The 20,143-nt window shown below is 39.8% G+C and overlaps 1 protein-coding gene across 1 annotated transcript in view; it reads right to left on the bottom strand.

Annotated features, from left to right (window-relative positions):
• Positions 1-1,223: 1,223 nt before the first annotated feature.
• helz (helicase with zinc finger) overlaps positions 1,224-20,143 on the bottom strand; it is a 155,353-nt gene continuing 136,433 nt past the window's right edge. The window contains exons 30-33 of the mRNA XM_034188104.1: positions 12,749-13,016; positions 9,648-10,269; positions 9,073-9,358; positions 1,224-5,394 (exon numbers count right to left, since the gene is read on the bottom strand). Coding sequence (XP_034043995.1) covers positions 5,045-5,394; positions 9,073-9,358; positions 9,648-10,269; positions 12,749-13,016 — 1,526 coding nt within the window. The 3' untranslated portion in view covers positions 1,224-5,044. The remainder of the gene's footprint in view (positions 5,395-9,072; positions 9,359-9,647; positions 10,270-12,748; positions 13,017-20,143) is intronic.

The raw sequence follows: 20,143 nt of genomic DNA, 5'->3' as shown, positions 1-20,143 counted from the left end.
AGAACAATTTTACTCTCATCAGTACACAAATTATTCCTCCATTTCTCTTTAGGTCATTCTGGTTATTCTTCTATCCATTTTGATGGTTGTTTTCCATTTTCTTCCACGCCTTTTTTTTTTGTGTCCATTTTAAAGCATTGGAGATCATTGTAGATGAACAGCCTATAATTTTTTGCACCTGCGTATAGGTTTTCCCCTCTCCAATCAACTTTTTAATCAAACTACGCTGTTCTTCTGAACAATGTCTTGAACGTCCCATTTTCCTTAGGCTTTCAAACAGAAAAGCATGTTCAACAGGTCTGGCTTTATCCTTAAATAGGGAACACCAGATTCACACCTGTTGGTTCCACAAAACTGACGAACTCACTGACTGAATGCCACACTACTATTATTGTGAACACCCAGGAAAAAGTAGGGCATGGTTCTCCATCTTTTGCATTCTGAGAAAGCAACATTTCTCAACATTGCACCCAGTTAGTCAAATGTTCACACACACACTCGAGAAATGTTGGTCAACCACGTCCTGCTTTTTCCGTCAGGCTGAAAACATCTTAACTGCCCCTCGTATGCTGCTTTGAAGATATTTTCTAGGAATGTCCACCCATTTTTCAACAAGAAGGTGCAAAACTGCATTCTGCACATACTGCAATTGCATGGCTATGGTAGAAGAGGGTGTAGATACTAGACTGTCCTTCCTGTCCTCAGTAAAGTATGTGCTGAGAATTTTGAAACCAAAAATATGATGACCATGTACTGTGGCATACCTTAAGCATTTGCAAGGAAATGAAAGAAAAAAAAAAAAAACATTTAACACTTTTGACTTGGAACCCTCAAGATCAAATTTGCCAAAGGTCAGTTAGGTTCAAGGGCATTGGGGTCAAAGATCAAAAGCATTTTTCACTTCAATTTGCACCAAATTTGGCACATATATGGAAGTGGGTTCTGAAACTGGCCAGCCGAGATCCACTTTTCCAAAGGTCATTAGAGGACATGTTCAAAATTAAAAATGTTCCACTCCAATTTGCACCAAACTGACATTGATATGGAGGTCACTTCCAGAATTGGCCGCCAAGGTTAAATTTGACAAACATCAGTCACTGGGGCTAAGATCAAGGCTGCATGTCCATTTGTTAAGGCCTTACCGTCTTCATGGCCATTAGTAGTATTACCCAGTTTTTACCACTGACCAATTACAATCAAGAATAAGGCACTGAAAAGTCAAGAGATTTCAATAAAAACACTTTAATAGAGAAAAATAAAAAAAAGAAAAGAAAGTTAACTTCGGAAACAGCCTAAATCTGTTATTATAGCCACCACCCATTGAAATGAAGACAAGTGAAATGGAACAATTCATTATTTTGTACCCACAAGGGAGGCATCAATGGACTAGGAGGACTGGGAGCACCATTGATTCACAGCTGCAAGGGAGTATGATGGGAGAGCAAACAGATAACAGAGAGATGGGGCATTTACACAAGGCTCAACACAGTGCTCTTTACTGACTGGGCACAAGGTTGCTCCCATTATGTGCGTTGCGCAAGCAGCCTTAGCATGCCTGATCTTCCAAAGCAATGCAAAATGGCTTCAAGAGATGATCAAACTCACATAATGTGTGTGAAGAACATTAGATGGTGAGAGCATCTTAACCATTTCATGAAAAAAGTAAAAATTAATAATTTCGAAACAGTTCAGACATTAACGAAGCGCTATACAAAAACAAAAAACAAAAACAACAAAAAAACCTTAAAAATGTCTTTGGCTCAATCTCTTCCACTTCAAATAATCATCAGTTAAAAGCAGTGAAATATTAGTATTGCACAATCTTAAAGAGATTTGCCATTCTGTTTTGTGGATTCCCCCCAAATAAAAATATCCAAAAGCTTGTAAATGAGACACATACTAGGGAGCAACCTCACCTATAACCTTGCTAAATAGCAGCCGGGGGAAAGGGGAGGAGGAAGAAAAAACAAACAAACATAAAAAAAAAACCCAAACGTGACTATTACATATTTGATTGACATGTTAGTAAAATATTATCATAGGTTTGTTGATAATGTCAAATTATTGTACACAAATAAACTAAAAGATGTGACTCTGCAGGTTGAACAAAATGTCTTCTTTTAAATATATATCCACAAATCAATACAAACTGTTAAAACAAGAATAATAAAAAGCAGTCAGGTCATCTCACATGCATGAAAACTTCACATTAAAAAAATGTGTTGATTGTATAGAAGTGACAAAACAACTAATCCAGCAACATATGGTTAATATGTATTGTACAGTGAAATACGTTGTCTTATACAGGTCTAATATAAACTGTCAAATCAGCCTGAAACATAAAAAAAGTAAAAAGTTACAACTGTGTAGATGTAGCTACTGTTTTTTTTTGTTTTTTTTTAAAGTCCATTTCTAGAATTCCATTTCATTTTTGTGAATTTGCATAATTAAAAAGGGCACACCTCTTTTTGGAACAGCTTCTACAAAATTGAGGTGCTCCTAAAGTTTGTAAATACCTAGAAAATGCATATTTACAACTGTTGTTTTTCTCCATGTCAAAAATCTTAATTTTTGGAACTACAATGTCAAAACTCAATTAAAACATAGCTGTTTTCTGACTGTCCACATCTACTACAAGTTATTAGCCATGGGGTATCAGCATTCGAGTGAATAACCCCTCCACAAAGATTTAACAGTGAATGCCATATGGAAATTTCAAATTAGCAGATATGGCAGTGGTGTGTAACAACTACTTAATTACATACAACAGGACCCAAGCACTGAATGAAGAAAAAAGAAAAAACACTGGCAGCATATTTAACCTACAAGGGAGCAATTCTACTTAAAATTCATTATGGTTTCAGTGTTCCATAATTTAGTTTTACAAATTAAATTCATGTGCAAGTAGCTACACAGCTGTTACGTGGTCAACAATGATAAGGCTGCAATGCAAACATGAATGCTTGCTACACTGCAAAATTTACTTTTAAATTAAAAGAGGCCCTCCGCAGTCACAAGTGCATGCCGAGATCTCGGATTCTGCCAACCCTCTGCTCTTGGCTCATTTTACAACTGCTGTTTAAAATAAATGTTAAAAATTCCTCATGTTATTATGTCAGTATACATGCTGTAATACAACTAATTAGATCAGAGAATTGTGAACAACTTCCATACATTACAATCCAAAATACTTAAAACACTTGAACAGATATGGGGATTATTTTGGAGGCTGCCATAATAGTTTAGAATGACCATTTATTGGTAAATGGAATTCGACACCTGAAGAACTTCTGACTTTGAATATTACAAGAAACTACCTTTTAAATGAAGCCAAAAAACTTTGATCACTCCAGGCACCTGCAACAAACCTCCTTCAGGTGATGGTCGAAATAAAATGTTTAACCTCTTTGGAAACACTAATTAATACCGTAGTCCAGTCACCAAACGTCACGTAATAATACCATAATAACTATTGCCATTTGTTGGCATATAGATATTGCCTGACAAGTAGAAAAGATAACCTTCATAATTTTGAAGAACAAAAGATGTGTATAGAATCAAATGATCCATTTTCACAACAGCAATTCACTTTCAAAAAAGAATTTCTCAAATGTACTCTTAAAAGGCTTAATCCTAGCAAAATCGAAACAAGTAAAACAGTTTGTTACAGCTGCAGAATCAATGTGACAAAGATCAACACCGTTTGAAACAAGAAAAAAAAACCTGATAGTCGTCTGGTCTTGAGTCATTGTTCAAGTTTTGTGATTATACTCTGAATTTATTAATGAAGCTCACATTTTAACTGAAAATAATCAAACATCTGGAGCCTGGCAGCAGAGATTCACACGTTTGATTTCAACACGCTGCTCTGACCTCGGCGCCTTCTCCACTTTCACAAACCCTCTGACTGCAGCTTTTAGAACACTCTGCATCCATCAGCAACATAAATCACATTTCTGATCCACAGTAGCTACTACACCAGTTTATCCAGGCAAACATTTTGTTGACATTTTGACACGCGTTGAAAACTAACCATCATAAAAGTCTCCACTTCAAAAAAACAACCAACCAACCAAAAAAACCATCAGGACTGAGCACAAGGACCATAGTTTGGATCAAGGTTATCTGAAGAATCTGATTTTGTCTGTGCATTAAAATAAAGAAGGAGCTGTTTGCTGCTGTTATGTAATGTTCACACTATTCATGCTGCTGCCACACTGGTGCAAAGTTGAATATGAAATCAGTATTTGTATTATTTCTCAGTAAAGAAGAATCACATTTACTTGTAGATCATGGGTTGTGACTGCCACACGTGGGTGATGAGAAACAGAAAAGCTCTCAGAATGTAAATGTTAGCGTCATAGGAATTTAAGGACATGTCTGAAGCATACAATTCAGTCATTTATTTTCTTTATATGTACAGATTAGAGGAAAATTTTTTTATCTACTTCTATACACTGTTCCATGTAGTTTGAGTCAGTTGACCACTTAGCTTTTGTCTGTTACCACAACTACAGTAGTATGAAAATCAACACAGAAAGTTCACTCAAAAATAAAAGGGAAAACTTCATAATATCCAACATAATCAACAAAACAGACTTCAATGAGTAAAAATATGCAGGTAGCTAAATGGACAACCAAATCTTTTCTTAAAAAAAAAATAAAATAAAAAATTTATAGCTTTTTAGCATTACGTACATATACAAGTGTAGATAATATAAGTATATATTCATATATACATAGTGAGTATGTATATATATACTAGTAATGTATTCATTATATATACTTATTTTCTTCACAGATATGTGAAACAGGAGAAAAGATGATTTAAAAATGTTAAAATGAAAGAAAAAGCAGAAAACAAGACTACTTTGAAACAAATCTGTATGTGTACTTTGAACTCTTTTGTTTTGTTTTTCTGGGTTTTATGTTTTTTGTTGTTTTTTTGAATACCGTTTTACTGTTTTTTTTTTTCTTTTTCCTTTTTTTTTTTTTTTACATATATATATATATATATATATATTTTATAGAGGGGAAATGACACTCACTTGAAGTAGGAGTAGTACCCATTGCTACCATTTGAACTTCCTATACTCAGCTCTTGTAAAAGCGAAAGAGGATTGCTGTTCTTTTTCATCTGATCAGGGCGAACTGCTCGTGGCTTTGGGGGAGCTCGCAGAGCACTGGCATAGGACATGGTGGGTGGTTTGCTTAAATTGTGAGCTCCTTGGCTGGGCTCTGCAGGAGCTGGTGGCTGTTGCTGCTTGTTGTTGGGCATGAGAGGGGGAAACTGTCCAAGGTGTTGCAGAGAGTTGGGGGAGTGCGGGTGTGTCTGCTGGGCTGCTGTGCCCTCGGCCTTCATCTGCTCTTCTGTCTGACGAAGTGCCTTGGAAGCTGCAGGTCCCGGGAGGATGACATAAACCACAAGCAAATGATTCATGTGAAGAATGTAAAAGCAACATTATGCATTTAAAAAGATGCAACAAAAAAAAAAAAAACACACGAGAAGTAAATACAACTTTAAAAACATTTCCCCTCACACAATAAAAAGTACAGAGGTCTGCATGTGTCAGGCGACATGTTCACCCTTCTCTGCGCCTGGATCAGAGCGGGACCTAATCAGCTCGTTGTGTGTGCTCCATACAGTTGTGACAGGCTTCTCAGGGTGCATATGGTACAGCACAGCCTAGAGAATCTCAAAGTGACTTTCTTATAATGTGTCAATATTGTGAACAATGTGGCCCATGACAGCAGTGTTGTCATGGTGTGGGCAAAAACAAACTACAAACAATAAACAGCAGTGAATTTTACCAATGCCCATCTGAACGCATGTTCCTCTGCTGCCATAGCCAGAGGTGCATATAAATACTGCAAGTTGAACACATCCCAGTACTTGCACAGCCTGTATGCTCACCAGATAACCCACCTACAGACCATACCATACTTCAGTACCTACAAATGACCAACTACACAGTTTAGAGTGGCCTTTAACTGTGACCAGTACAAGGCAGATCTGACAGCAATGCACCATTAAGCTGGATGACAACTGCCTTAAAACAAGAAGATCTGCATGAGAAGGATGTGCTGGGTCAGCACATACTGTGATGTCAATTAAAATATTAATAAAGTGATGCTAGGCCTCAACTTCAGAGGATCCTAAAAGCAAAGAGGCTCTGCCACGTGACTGGTTGACTTAATAAGCAGTTGAAAAATTTACCCAATGAAGTGAGCAGCAAGTATACAGTGGTTTGCAAAAGTATTCATACCCCTTGTTATTTCACACATTTTAATTTGTTTATGGCTTTTCAAATACAAGACGTAAATTAGGCTTCTCAATATAAAAACGTCTAAAATGATCTTCCTTAAACTCAAACTGAAAGCAGATATCTATAATTTTATATAAATTATTTAAAAATGTAAAAGCTAAGATGATGGGTTCCATAAGTAATGGGCGCCTTTGGTATAACACCTGTAAATAATCAGTTTTATTGTCAGTTTTCTTCGGACAAGTCGGGATGGATACATGAACATTTCCAAGTCACTAAATATGTCTTTGACTTTATTTACATCAATTATAAAGAAATACAAACAGTACGGCACTCTATGGTAAATCTGTGTGGAGTAGACCGTTCTCAAAAACTGAGTGACTGTGCAAGAAGGAGAAGAGGGAGGAAAAACCACCAAGACACCCAGAGAACCGAGAAGAAGTTATAAGCTTCTCTGGCTGTGATTGGAGAAACTGAGCATAGCAAATGTTTTGCCCTTCATGATTAAGTGGTATAGAGAAGGATTTTCTTTCACCAAAACATCTCATCTCGGCTTGCATCTCAGATGTACCTGCTGGCAAATTGTAGCTGAACTTTCAGGTCTTCTTTTTAAGAAAATCCTCCTCTATGTCAGTCATAATGCTTGTACAACCCCTGGCAAAAATTATGGAATCACCAGCCTCAGAGGATGTTCATTCAGTTGTTTTTGTAGAAAAAAAGCAGATCACAGACATGACACAAAACTAAAGTCATTTCAAATGGCAACTTTCTGGCTTTAAGAAACACTATAAGAAATCAGGAAAAAAAATTGTGGCAGTCAGTAACGGTTACTTTTTTAGACCAAGCAGAGGGAAAAAATATGGAATCACTCAATTCTGAGGAAAAAATTATGGAATCATGAAAAACAAAAGAACGCTCCAACACATCACTAGTATTTTGTTGCACCACCTCTGGCTTTTATAACAGCTTGCAGTCTCTGAGGCATGGACTTAATGAGTGACAAACAGTACTCTTCATCAATCTGGCTCCAACTTTCTCTGATTGCTGTTGCCAGATCAGCTTTGCAGGTTGGAGCCTTGTCATGGACCATTTTCTTCAACTTCCACCAAAGATTTTCAATTGGATTAAGATCTGGACTATTTGCAGGCCATGACATTGACCCTATGTGTCTTTTGCAAGGAATGTTTTCACAGTTTTTGCTCTATGGCAAGATGCATTATCATCTTGAAAAATGATTTCATCATCCCCAAACATCCTTTCAATTGATGGGATAAGAAAAGTGTCCAAAATATCAACGTAAACTTGTGCATTTATTGATGATGTAATGACAGCCATCTCCCCAGTGCCTTTACCTGACATGCAGCCCCATATCATCAATGACTGTGGAAATTTACATGTTTTCTTCAGGCAGTCATCTTTATAAATCTCATTGGAACGGCACCAAAAAAAAGTTCCAGCTTCATCACCTTGCCCAATGCAGATTCGAGATTCATCACTGAATATGACTTTCATCCAGTCATCCACAGTCCACGATTGCTTTTCCTTAGCCCATTGTAACCTTGTTTTTTTTTCTGTTTAGGTGTTAATGATTGCTTTCATTTAGCTTTTCTGTATGTAAATCCCATTTCCTTTAGGCGGTTTCTTACAGTTCGGTCACAGACATTGACTCCAGTTTCCTCCCATTCGTTCCTCATTTGTTTTGTTGTGCATTTTCGATTTTTGAGACATATTGCTTTCAGTTTTCTGTCTTGACGCTTTGATGTCTTCCTTGTTTTTTTTTCCTGATTCTTTATAGTGTTTCTTAAAGCCAGAAAGTTGCCATTTGAAATGACTTTAGTTTTGTGTCATGTCTGTGATCTGCTTTTTTTCTACAAAATTAAACAACTGAATGAACATCCTCCGAGGCCGGTGATTCCATAATTATTGCCAGGGGTTGTATAACCGCAAAACATGCACTATGCACAATTTCTCTAATCACAGCCACAGAAGCCTATAACTTCTTCTGGGTTGTCTGAGTGTCTTGGTGGCTTTCCTCACTCTTCTTGCACAGTCACTCAGTTTTCAAGAACTGTCTACTCCACACAGATTTACCATATAGTGCCATACTGTTTGTATTTCTTCATAACTGATGTAAACAACGTCCAACACATATTCAGTGACTTGAAAATGTTCATGTATCCCTCCCCTGACTTGTTTGAAGAAAACTGGCAATAAAACTGAATATTTACAGGTATTATACCAAAGGGGCCCATTACTTATGCAACCCATCATCTTGGCTTTTATTTTTTAATTAATTTATATCAAATTGCAAAGATTTGCTTTGAGTTTAAGGAAGATAATTTTAGAAATTTGTATATTGAGAAGCCTGATATACTTTTTGTATTTGAAATGGCATAAACAAATTAAAATGCATGAAATACCAAGAGGCCGAATACTTTTGCAAGGCAGTGTATGTCCCATCTGATTACTGAGAACATTTAGAATGCCTCCCCAAGAAGAATCTAGGTGATATTACTGGTGACAGGGATGGTTCTTACACTATTTGACTTGCTAACACTACAACCTGCCCAAGGATGAGCAGGAGAAAATAGATACATGAAGGGGTAGCATTAAAAACCCATTACAGAACCAAATACAATGCACAAATTTTGGATCGGACTTGAATATGTCCTGTTTCAGGTCTCTGTTTCAAGGATCTGAGTGGAGCTATGCAGACCTCCAGTAGGAATCACGCTATCCTACAATAATACAGCAACAATTGTTCAAAAAATATAATGTCCAATGGCAGCATACTCAAGAAACCCACCTAAAAGCTCCCGGTGCTGAGTGAGTGTCCCGGCTCCATTACATGGAATGTTCCGGAACGGACCAGGACCCCCACCATTGGCAGGCCAGAGATCATGTGAAGGGTAACCGTAGGGGCCATGTTGGTGCTGATGATGCTGTATGTGTGGATGCGGATGCTCCTGGGGATGTGAGGGTTGGGCCTGCTGGGGCAAAGAATTGTGGCTGTTGGCTAGAAATGGTTCATCTGGGTAGCTGGAGGAAATGCGGCGCTGATAGAGAGGCCGCCCTGGACCTCTGGGTTCATACTGTTAAACAGAAAGATGCATTTAAAAACTAATAAAGATATAAAATGCTCACAACCTTAAAATTTTTCATTTTCATACACCAAAAACAGATGTAATCTAGGCTCAAGCCTTCCATGTGCATTCTGCCAAAGTGGAGGCGAAATTTTCTTTTTAAGAAAATACTCTGTGTAGACGGATAGGAAATGAGGAAAAACAACTACGGTTGCTCTTACAAAAAAACATGTATTTCTCAGAAATCTCTGATATATTTAAGCCAGTAATGAAAAGCAAATTTTTTGGTATGCCTCACCTCATCTACACTGTGAAGTTCTGCCGCTGAAGATGTTCTGGGGGACAGTGGATGGAAAGATTCCTGCTCTGGACCTCGACTCTGTTGATGTGATTGTTGCTGGTGCTGATGGTGCAATTGCATCAAGTGGGCTTGCTCCTGTCTGCTAGGGTGGGGCATGATGGGCAGCCCATAAGGAAGGTTTTGGCCCTGGTTCCCCAGCAGGTGGTTCTGCTGCGGTGGGCTCACTGGTGCAGCTCCACCATGGGACCACTGGGCCTCTTGCAGAAGGTATTTGATCTGGGAGGGAGGGGGGCTGGCAGAATGAGCTGGTGGCTGATGTGGGTAGCTACCAGTATTATAAATAGAGTTCCCAGGGTGCTGCTGTTGCAGAGCTGGATTGTTCAGGAGACTGTCATTATGGAGCTCTTGACCATTGTCATGGGCGTACGCTCCAGAAGGAAAGGGGCCAGCATGATTTGAGTTGGTGGCTAAAGAGGATGAATTGTCACCTGAGGCACGGGAGTGGGATTTAACCTGGCGGTACTGAAGAAGACGAGATTGTGGAGGAGGTTGTATTTCAGGGGATTCCCTAGATTCAGCCTGGTCCTGTGGTGGGATCTCCCTTAAAAGGCCTGGGTACCTGGGGAAGGAAAATGGATTTACATATGAACATTATGTATTTATCAACAAAGAAACTAAAATGATAAATCAGTTGCGATGTACCATACTGGCACAAATATAAGATGTCCCTGATTACAACCCCTGGCAATAATTATGGAATCACCGGCCTCGGAGGATGTTCATTCAGTTGTTTAATTTTGTAGAAAAAAAGCAGATCACAGACATGACACAAAAGAAATCAGGAAGAAAAATTGTGGCAGTCAGTAACTGTTACTTTTTTAGCCCAAGCAGAGGGAAAAAAAATATGGAATCACTCAATTCTGAGGAAAAAATTATGGAATCACCCTGTAAATTTTCATCCCCAAAACTAACACCTGCATCAAATCATATCTGCTCGTTAGTCTGCATCTAAAAAGGAGTGATCACACCTTGGAGAGCTGTTGCACCAAGTGGACTGACATGAATCATGGCTCCAACACGAGAGATGTCAATTGAAACAAAGGAGAGGATTATCAAACTCTTAAAAGAGGGTAAATCATCACGCAATGTTGCAAAAGATGTTGGTTGTTCACAGTCAGCTGTGTCTAAACTCTGGACCAAATACAAACAACGTGGGAAGGTTGTTAAAGGCAAACATACTGGTAGACCAAGGAAGACATCAAAGCGTTGAGACAGAAGACTTAAAGAAATATGTCTGAATAATCGAAAATGCACAACAAAACAAATGAGGAACGAATGGGAGGAAACTGGAGTCAACGTCTGTGACTGAACTGTAAGAAACCGCCTAAAGGAAATGGGATTTACATACAGAAAAGCTAAACGAAAGCCATCATTAACACCTAAACAGAAAAAAACAAGGTTACAATGGGCTAAGGAAAAGCAATCGTGGACTGTGGATGACTGGATGAAAGTCATATTCAGTGATGAATCTCGAATCTGCATTGGGCAAGGTGATGATGCTGGAACTTTTATTTGGTGCCGTTCCAATGAGATTTATAAAGATGACTGCCTGAAGAGAACATGTAAATTTCCACAGTCATTGATGATATGGGGCTGCATGTCAGGTAAAGGCACTGGGGAGATGGCTATCATTACATCATCAATAAATGCACAGGTTTACGTTGATATTTTGGACACTTTTCTTATCCCATCAATTGAAAGGATGTTTGGGGATGATGAAATCATTTTTCAAGATGATAATGCATCTTGCCATAGAGCAAAAACTGTGAAAACATTCCTTGCAAAAGACACATAGGGTCAATGTCATGGCCTGCAAATAGTCCGGATCTTAATCCAATTGAAAATATTTGGTGGAAGTTGAAGAAAATGGTCCATGACAAGGCTCCAACCTGCAAAGCTGATCTGGCAACAGCAATCAGAGAAGGTTGGAGCCAGATTGATGAAGAGTACTGTTTGTCACTCATTAAGTCCATGCCTCAGAGACTGCAAGCTGTTATAAAAGCCAGAGGTGGTGCAACAAAATACTAGTGATGTGTTGGAGCGTTCTTTTGTTTTTCATGATTCCATCATTTTTTCCTCAGAATTGAGTGAGTCCATATTTTTTCCTTTTGCTTGGTCTAAAAAAGTAACCGTTACTGACTGCCACAATTTTTTTTTCCCTGATTTCTTATAGTGTTTCTTAAAGCCAGAAAGTTGCCATTTGAAATGACTTTAGTTTTGTGTCATGTCTGTGATCTGCTTTTTTTCTACAAAATTAAACAACTGAATGAACATCCTCCGAGGCCGGTGATTCCATAATTTTTGCCAGGGGTTGTATAAGACAATCCCCCGCTTCTGAAAACCAAATCTAATTCTGAAAAAAGCAAAAATGCTTTCATGAAAAGAAGCCATATGTAGCACCGTGAGTGTAAATTATACAACATAAGACTTTCACACCTTGAGACAACAGACTGGACTCATTTTTCATTTCCACATCATGTTTGTGTTGTATATCTGTTGTTTATATTGTACATTTGTACTGTTAAGAATTTAAAATTCTAGTTAATTTAACTTGGTTTAAGTTCTTTCCTCTCCTACTTGCTATCCTGCACTGAGCACATGGAATAACTGCAATTTTCGCCTGGGATTAATGAAGTATTCCGATTCTGATTTCACTAGTTTTTAGGTACTGTCAATAGTTTGAAATAACAATAGTCCAAGAGGTGTACACGTTTTTCAAGGGTGTTTGTTGCCCCCTACTGTGTTTTATGTATATGACATAGAATTCTAGTCTGGGATTATAAAATGTCCCCATATTTTTTAGGTGTGTTTCCAGGAAAGACCAAAAAAAAGTATTCAGGCCAATACAGTAATAGGAGTTCCAAGAATTTACCTTGGACTAATAAAAATAATAATAATAATAAAAAAGTTCCAAAGCAAATTATATAACTGCCAGATTGCTACCTAAACCTTCCAAAAGCTGGACAGATTTTCCAAACAGAAGCTCAGCAATCTTGCACCTCCACCATTAAATACAACAAAACACAAATGTTTCCAACCTGGAAAACGGTGGCCCAGTGGGGGCAGAAGGAACAGCTTCATCATCTATATTGGCATTGAGGCCCCAGCTAGCTGCTTGGATCAGTTGATGAGGAAAGCGAGTCATACCAGGCTGAGCAAGGTGGGGGAGCTGCTGCGGCAAAGGGAATGCTACGCTGCCCTGGACAAAAGGGCCAGCTGGCTCTCCCCATTGGCCCAGCCTAGCCACTTGCTGCTGTTGCTGCTGCTGCTGGCTCAAAGCCTCAAGAACCATAGGAGCTTGGAGATCTGGAAAGACATGAGATTAGTGTAACTGTGGCTGGTAGAGTCCTGATGACTGAGCCCATCAAGATAAAAGTTGGTGTTCATACTCTACTTAATTAGGTATTGATTTGTGGTAAGTTCAGTAAAGTTTCTTTTTACAAGCCCAGCATTCAAATGTAACTATATATTTGTAGCCACCTCTGATTATAAATGACCTCTGATCAGTAATTGGAATACAACATTAGGGAGGACTCCTATAGGCTGGAAGTTTCACTGACACTCAATTTACAGTACCTTAACTGCGTTCACCAAACCCCAACAGTACAAACCCCTAAATCATTTTACAGGAGGAAACGAGGCAAAGCGTGTCAGGCAGTCTGCAACCATGATACAGCACGTGTCCATATTAAACCACCATCTTTCACCAAGTTTCTTTCTTCCAATCACAATACACTGAGGCATTTCCATGCTGAATGAGAAAATTAGGCAAGATTATACACACACACACAGTGTTTCTCTTGCATTTTCAGTTTTCTAGATATAAAATAACTTTTTCAGGAAACACAGGACTTTGAGGTCAAGAAAGACTGTATTTTATTTTTATAAAACAAGTATTTATGTTCATTGAATTCAAGAAACACTGACTTTACTTCATGTTTTACAAAACCTTTTTTTTTTCTTCAGGAAATAGTATTTAAGTCCAGAGGTTATGTGGACATGTTTGCGTTTGACTTTACAAACCACAAGGCTAAACCCTTAATCATTCAATATTCAAAATCAGAATTGTAATTCCTGTGACTTCCATTTTAATTAATTTATATAGTGCTAAACCACAACATACGTCACCCCAAGGAGCTTCACATGGGTAAAGGTGCACTGACACTGATTCATGCACTTGCACGACCTGTGCCGTGCAGGAGAGTAAACTAGTCTTTAACGGGTGCAGACTGAATGTGAGAGAGGCGTCGGCACGTGCAACTGTGCAAAGAGCATTTTGAAATGTTAAAAAAATCCTTCACGCATAAATGTTGTGCTACGTGGTGCGATCTGCTCGCCAACACGACGTGCAGCTTGTCAAGTGGAGTAAAGAAGAAGTGAATAGAACGAATGATTATATAATCTGAATGATTATAAGGAGACGTTAAATCTATAATAAACATACTTTAACAGCTGCAGACCAGAAGGAAAGAACATGCAACTGTTTTATCAAGCCATGACAATGTAAACATGACAAATAATTACCTTTGTAGACGGCTCCAAATGCTTTCTCCAGCTCATACAGCACACGCGCAGGCAAACGGCACTGCTGGAGTCTGTGATTCAGGAAGCGATTGGAGCCGTTTTCAACAGACAACTTGCAGAGAAAATGATTAATCCACTACAAAATAATTATTTTATATACGCAGTGTCCAGTGCAGAGCATGTGGCAGGTGGTGGAACAAAGCACAGCTTACAGCTGGGATCATCACAACGATGTGCGTGCAAGTGCGTGCAGCTATTGTCAGTGCACCTTGAGGTATAACCTCACCAACGAGCAAACACATAGGCAACAGAAGTAAGGAAAAGCTCCTTCTGTTGTTTTTTGAAGAAGAAACCTCTAGCAGACCAGACTCAGAGGGGTGACCCACTCCTTAAGCCACTTTAACAGTAACAGGAATCAGATAAAATACAACAGAAAGTTTACAACCATGCAATACACAATGAAGTTAAAATTAAAGTACAGAGCGAAAAGTGCAATTGCGGGTTGTTATACAAAGTCCCTGTCAATGTCCATTTTGGCAAGAGTCAATTAGGCTTAATCTAGTGTTATTGACAGTACTTCAATACGATGTAAAAAGCAAAACTCTGTATGGTCACTGATATTTGAGGTGTTCCTGCTCAACTAAAACTGGCAGCAATAAAATGAAGTGCCACTCTGCATCTACTGTGTTTTTAAATCAGAGCAACAGAGCAGTAACTCATATCCTCATACTATCCAGTAGGGGTGTCGGAAAAAAATCGATTCAAGTCTGAATCGCGATTGTTATTTATTACGATTCTGAATCAATCCAAAATGTCCAAGAATCGATTTTTAAAAAGCATTTTTTAAAAACATTTTCTTGCTTACTTGCAGCGTATACTGTTTGTCAGACAACGGCTTCCGTACTACAGCGTCCCCGTGAGGGGGGAGTGGTCCGGCGTGCTTCAAACACTCGTGAGCTGCAGAGTTCAGTGGCTGTAGCTTAGCATGGCAGACGAAGCGCTAATTCAGCCAGCACCGTCTTTGCTGAAGGCAAATGTTTGGGCGCATTTTGGATTTTATTATTTGCTGCGTAAGAAGGAGCTTGCAGTGTGCAAAATCTGCAAAATGAAAGTCAAGTACTTCAGACACACTTTAAATCTGCAAGCCCACATGCTACGCCATCACCCAGAGCTAAAAGAGGGGAGCAGCGGTCTCTGCCGACTACTGACCAGCGCTTCGCTAAACTGCCAGCCAACTCCGAACGAGCAAAGCAGATAAGTACATTTACACCTAGAATCACTTGATTAACCTTGTAAAGCTGCATTTTCTTAAACATAAACATTTTTTAAGTAATATAGCTATTTCTCAGCGCTCTTTGAATCGAAAATCGATTCTGAACCGAATCGTCACCCCAAGAATCGGAATCGAATTGAATCGTGAGTTGTACTACGATTCACATCCCTACTATCCAGATGATCACTCTTTCAGGACAAGCCGAGTATAAATCACCAACAGCTGACGAATAATCTACTCAGAATACACCCCTCAACTCTGCCAAGCCCTTCAGTTAATGTATTTAAATATTAAGATTATGTAAATGTAAAACATCATCTCGCACAGCTCATCCTGTCAGTGTCTGATGCTAATGTAAGCTCTTGCAGCTAAAGTACCAAGTTGCTCATAGGATCAGCACTCATGAAAAACTATTTTGTCAAATGCATTCTAGCAGCACTTTCTAATACGAACATTTCTACATTCATAACATCAACAAATATAACGCCACCTTTGAATGATAACTCTATTTGAAGTCAGCAGTGCCACTGCAAAAAACTAGCAATGTTCAGAAAGTACATTTTCTCTTCAAACTGTCTATATCTGCTAGATTTTATGTGACTACTTTTTTTGCAAACAATAAAACATATATCAAACATATATAACAAATAATCACAAATTTACTGCAATATTGGAGTACTGTCCCTGTCCAAAATGACTTCAAAGTAGAGATGCACAATTAAAGTAGACCTGCATCGAAATAAATGTGGTCAGATTTCAGAAAGAAATAGCTGATATGTATTTATAAGACCCTTGTGAATGCAGTAATCTGTAGGCCCAAATTTGTAATTCAGCGGAGAAATCTTCGTTTAAAAATGACAAATTTGCAGCTAAAATTATCCCTCCGCGAAAACAGTTTGTACATCTGGATCATTTCCTTGACGTCGGGGACAAGACGACGCGCTCCCGCCTTCAGTCCGATCCCGCACTGAAACTGATTTTATCTGTTAGTAATGTTACTGTTATACACATCCTGGTTTCAACATCCAAAAGTGAGCTGCAATGAATGCGAGATACAGCTCTGCATGCTCAGATCAGCGGCGACATCGACAGCGGGCACTGTTCTTCTCCGACGCCTCTCTCTCACTGCCTCCCATGCACTTATCGAGTGTATGCGCTTGTTAAATTCCGCCGCGGGCCACTCACACCCCCGTGTCTGCTGTGCAGCCGCAGACACGGCTCTGTCTACTGAATGGAGGTGCAGCCAACTTGCCACAAGTCCAGAGACTACGCTCGCCGTTTTGATGCGGAGCGCCCCGTGAAACCTCGCAAGGACAGACTTCTTGCGGCAAAATCCGCCGCACGTCTCGGTAATTGGAGCCACAGAGCTCCGTGGCCGCTGAGAGAGGTTTATACGAGGTCTTAGATAATAAACCGACCCTTTTATTTTTTTTTTTAACTATATGGATTTGAATGACATGCGATTACACCAATCATGCTTGAACCCTCGTGCGCATGCGTGAGTTTTTTCACGCATGTCGGTGACGTCATTTCCCTGTGGGCAGGCCTTGAGTGAGATGTGGTCCCGCCCTCTCGGCTGAATTCCTTTGTTTCACACGCTGCTCGAGACAGCGCGCGTTGCTTTATCAAAATTTTTTCTGGACCTGTGAGGAATATCCGAGTGGACACTATTCGAGAAATTAAGCTGGTTTTCTGTGAAAAGTTTAACGGCTGATGAGAGATTATGGGGTGTTTCTGTCGGTATAAGGACTTCCCACGGAGCGGGACGTCCTGCAGCGCTTCCAGGCGCTGTCGTCGGCCTGTTTCGAGCTGAAAACATCCTAATTTAAGGTTTAATTCACCCAGGACATCGTGAGAGAACAGAGAAGATTCAGAAGAGGCCGGCATGAGGAATTTATGCGGACATTCCACTGTTTAAGGACATTTTTTTAATGAAAGACGTACGCGCAAATTCGCCAAGTCGTTTCCGTGACGACTCGGCAAATCTGTGTGCGCCGCGACAGGAAAAACACCTCCGTGTTGAAAACCATTTGTAGAATTCAGGCGGCTTTTAATGGCTTTCAACAAGTGAGTAACTGAGAAATTGTTTAACAGCTTGGGCATGTTCCAACTTGCCCGTTAAGATTTCCAACGGAGGTGTTTTTCCTGCCGCGACCCCCCGCGGTCGGGTCCAGCCCGACATGCGACTCTGCCCGCACGTTCTTTCATTACAAAATGACCGTTAACAATGGAATGTCCGAATAAACTCCTCATGCCGACTTCTTCTGAAAGTTCTCTGTTCTCTGACGACTTACTGCGTCAACAGAGCCTGAAATGTGGAAGTTTTCAACTTGAAACGGCGAGACGCTGCCGCCTCGAAGCGCAGATCGCCGTCAGGCGCCGTGGACCGTCCTTAAAGCGACACTACCAGACCAAAATCTCTCATCAGCCGTTAAAATTTTTACCAAAAACCAGCTGAATTTATTGAATGGTGTCCACTCAGTTGTGCCTTACAGTTTTGAAAAATTTTTTATCAAACAAAGCAACAGTCTCTGAGCCATTCCTAAACAATGAAAAAAATCGACGAGCGGGTGGACGACTCCTCACTCAAAGACTGCCCACAGGCGTGAAAAAAACTCTCGCATGCCCGCAAGGGTTCAAGCATGTCTGATGTAATCACACGTGATTCAAATCCATATGGTTTTTGAAAAAAATAAGGTCGGATACTTTTCTAATAGACCTCGTATGTTTTTAATGACCCCGCGACATAACACCGGAGGCGAAAGACAGTCGATTTTCAATGCAACACCACTCAATCAAAGGGGCGTATGAAAAAGTCCCCAAAAATAATTTTCAAGCACAAATAAAAGAAATGTGTACTCACCAAACGTGCCGCAAGACAATATGAAGTTTTAAAAAAAGTAGATCCTTCCGTATAAGACAAGATGCAAACTGACGTAAATCCACAAATTACAGTTGGCGCGCGCAATGCATGCTGGGATAGGGTCTTCTCCCTGACGACTCGGCAGCGTCCCGGATGTGATGACAGTTTTGCGGAGGGCTAAATTTTAGCTCTAAATTTGTCATTTTTAAATGAAGATTTCTCCGTTGAATGACAGATCTGGGCTTGCAGATTTACTTTACTACATTCAGAAGGATCATATGTGTAAATATAAGTCATTTTTTGGTCCAAAGATCTGACTGCATTTATTTCAATGCAGGTCTACTTTAATTACTAATCATGATGTCTGCTTGTGCCATTACACAACTGTGAAAAGGCGCACAAATTAAACTTTTGATCAAATACCAATTTTAAAGGGTTTATACTGAGCAAAACCAGTTTTCATCAACCATTTACGTCTTCAAATGCAGGGGTGGTGGCCAAGTGGTTAATGCACTTGGCTTCAGTGCGTATGGTTCCTGATTCGAATCCCACCCCTACCACATTTCTCCATGTAATGTGGAGTTGCGTCAGGAAAGGCATCCGGCGTAAAATTTGTTTGCAGATCCACCTTGGATTTGCTGTGGTGGCCTCGAGTACAAAACAAGGGAGCAGCCGAAGGGACTTACTATTTATGTTTTCAAATATTTTAGGTCCCATGTTAAATGTCTGTAAAAATCCCACAATTTTAAGAATGTAGTTGCAGAAATTCTCCAGCAATAAACATAATTTAGACTTGACACAGCTTTTTGAGACTTCTGTGACATATGTAACAGAAATACCCGCAAAGTAATTTGACCACAGATTATTAAAAGACCACCACCCCCACTCAGCCTAAGATAATTCCAAAATCCTAGGAAGCTCTATACTGTGTGATATACAAAGCGAAAGTTTGTACTTCACACAGAAATATCACCCATTTGTTTTATAGTTTGAGCTGCAAAATAAAATTGTAGTGCTTTTGCTTATCAACCATAAATTAATAGGGAAATACGCAAGTTCATAAGTATTTAGACAGTGACACCACCTTTGTCATTTTGCCTCTGTACATTATCACAATGGAGTTGAAATGAAACAAAACATGTTTGACATGGTGACTTTTATAACACTGCCTGAACCACTTAGGAATTACAGGTATTTTTTACAAGTATTTTTTTATGTTTTGGGTTACTTGGGGGGGGGGGGGCTTCTCTCACTGTTCTTCTTACTCAGGGCATGTCAGTAGGCCTGACGATATCCTCGATCCAGATTAGCAGCTCTCTTCCCTTACCCTGGGCTAAGGATTGCCTCCCTTTCCTGAGTCAGCTGACAGTTTCCTTTGAGGCTGACAGAAGGTCATTCTCCATGGACACTCAAAACTCCTCCCACACCTGAGTTTTTGCCTCAGCCACCACTGAGGCTGCAATCCTTCTGGCCTGCCAGTACCTGTCTGCTGATATCAGAGACCTTTGTGCCAACCTGACACAAACAGCCTCCTTCAGCCTGAAGGCGTCCCTTACTGCAGGTGTCCCCCATCAGGTTCTTGGGTTGCTGCCACAACAAGCGGCGAAAACAGTGTGACCACAGCTCAAAGCAGCCACCTCAGCAACAGAGGCCTTGAACATGCAACACTCCGCATCCATGTCCATAAGTTTAGCAACTAATACTTTTGGCAATTAAGTGTTACTACCAAACTAATTAACACTGAATTCACGAGGCTCTTTCAGCAATGTCCTT

This window comes from Thalassophryne amazonica, chromosome 15 (genome assembly GCF_902500255.1).
Source record: "Thalassophryne amazonica chromosome 15, fThaAma1.1, whole genome shotgun sequence".
NCBI lineage: Eukaryota > Metazoa > Chordata > Actinopteri > Batrachoidiformes > Batrachoididae > Thalassophryne > Thalassophryne amazonica.
This window is presented reverse-complemented; position numbering and strand designations above follow the sequence as displayed.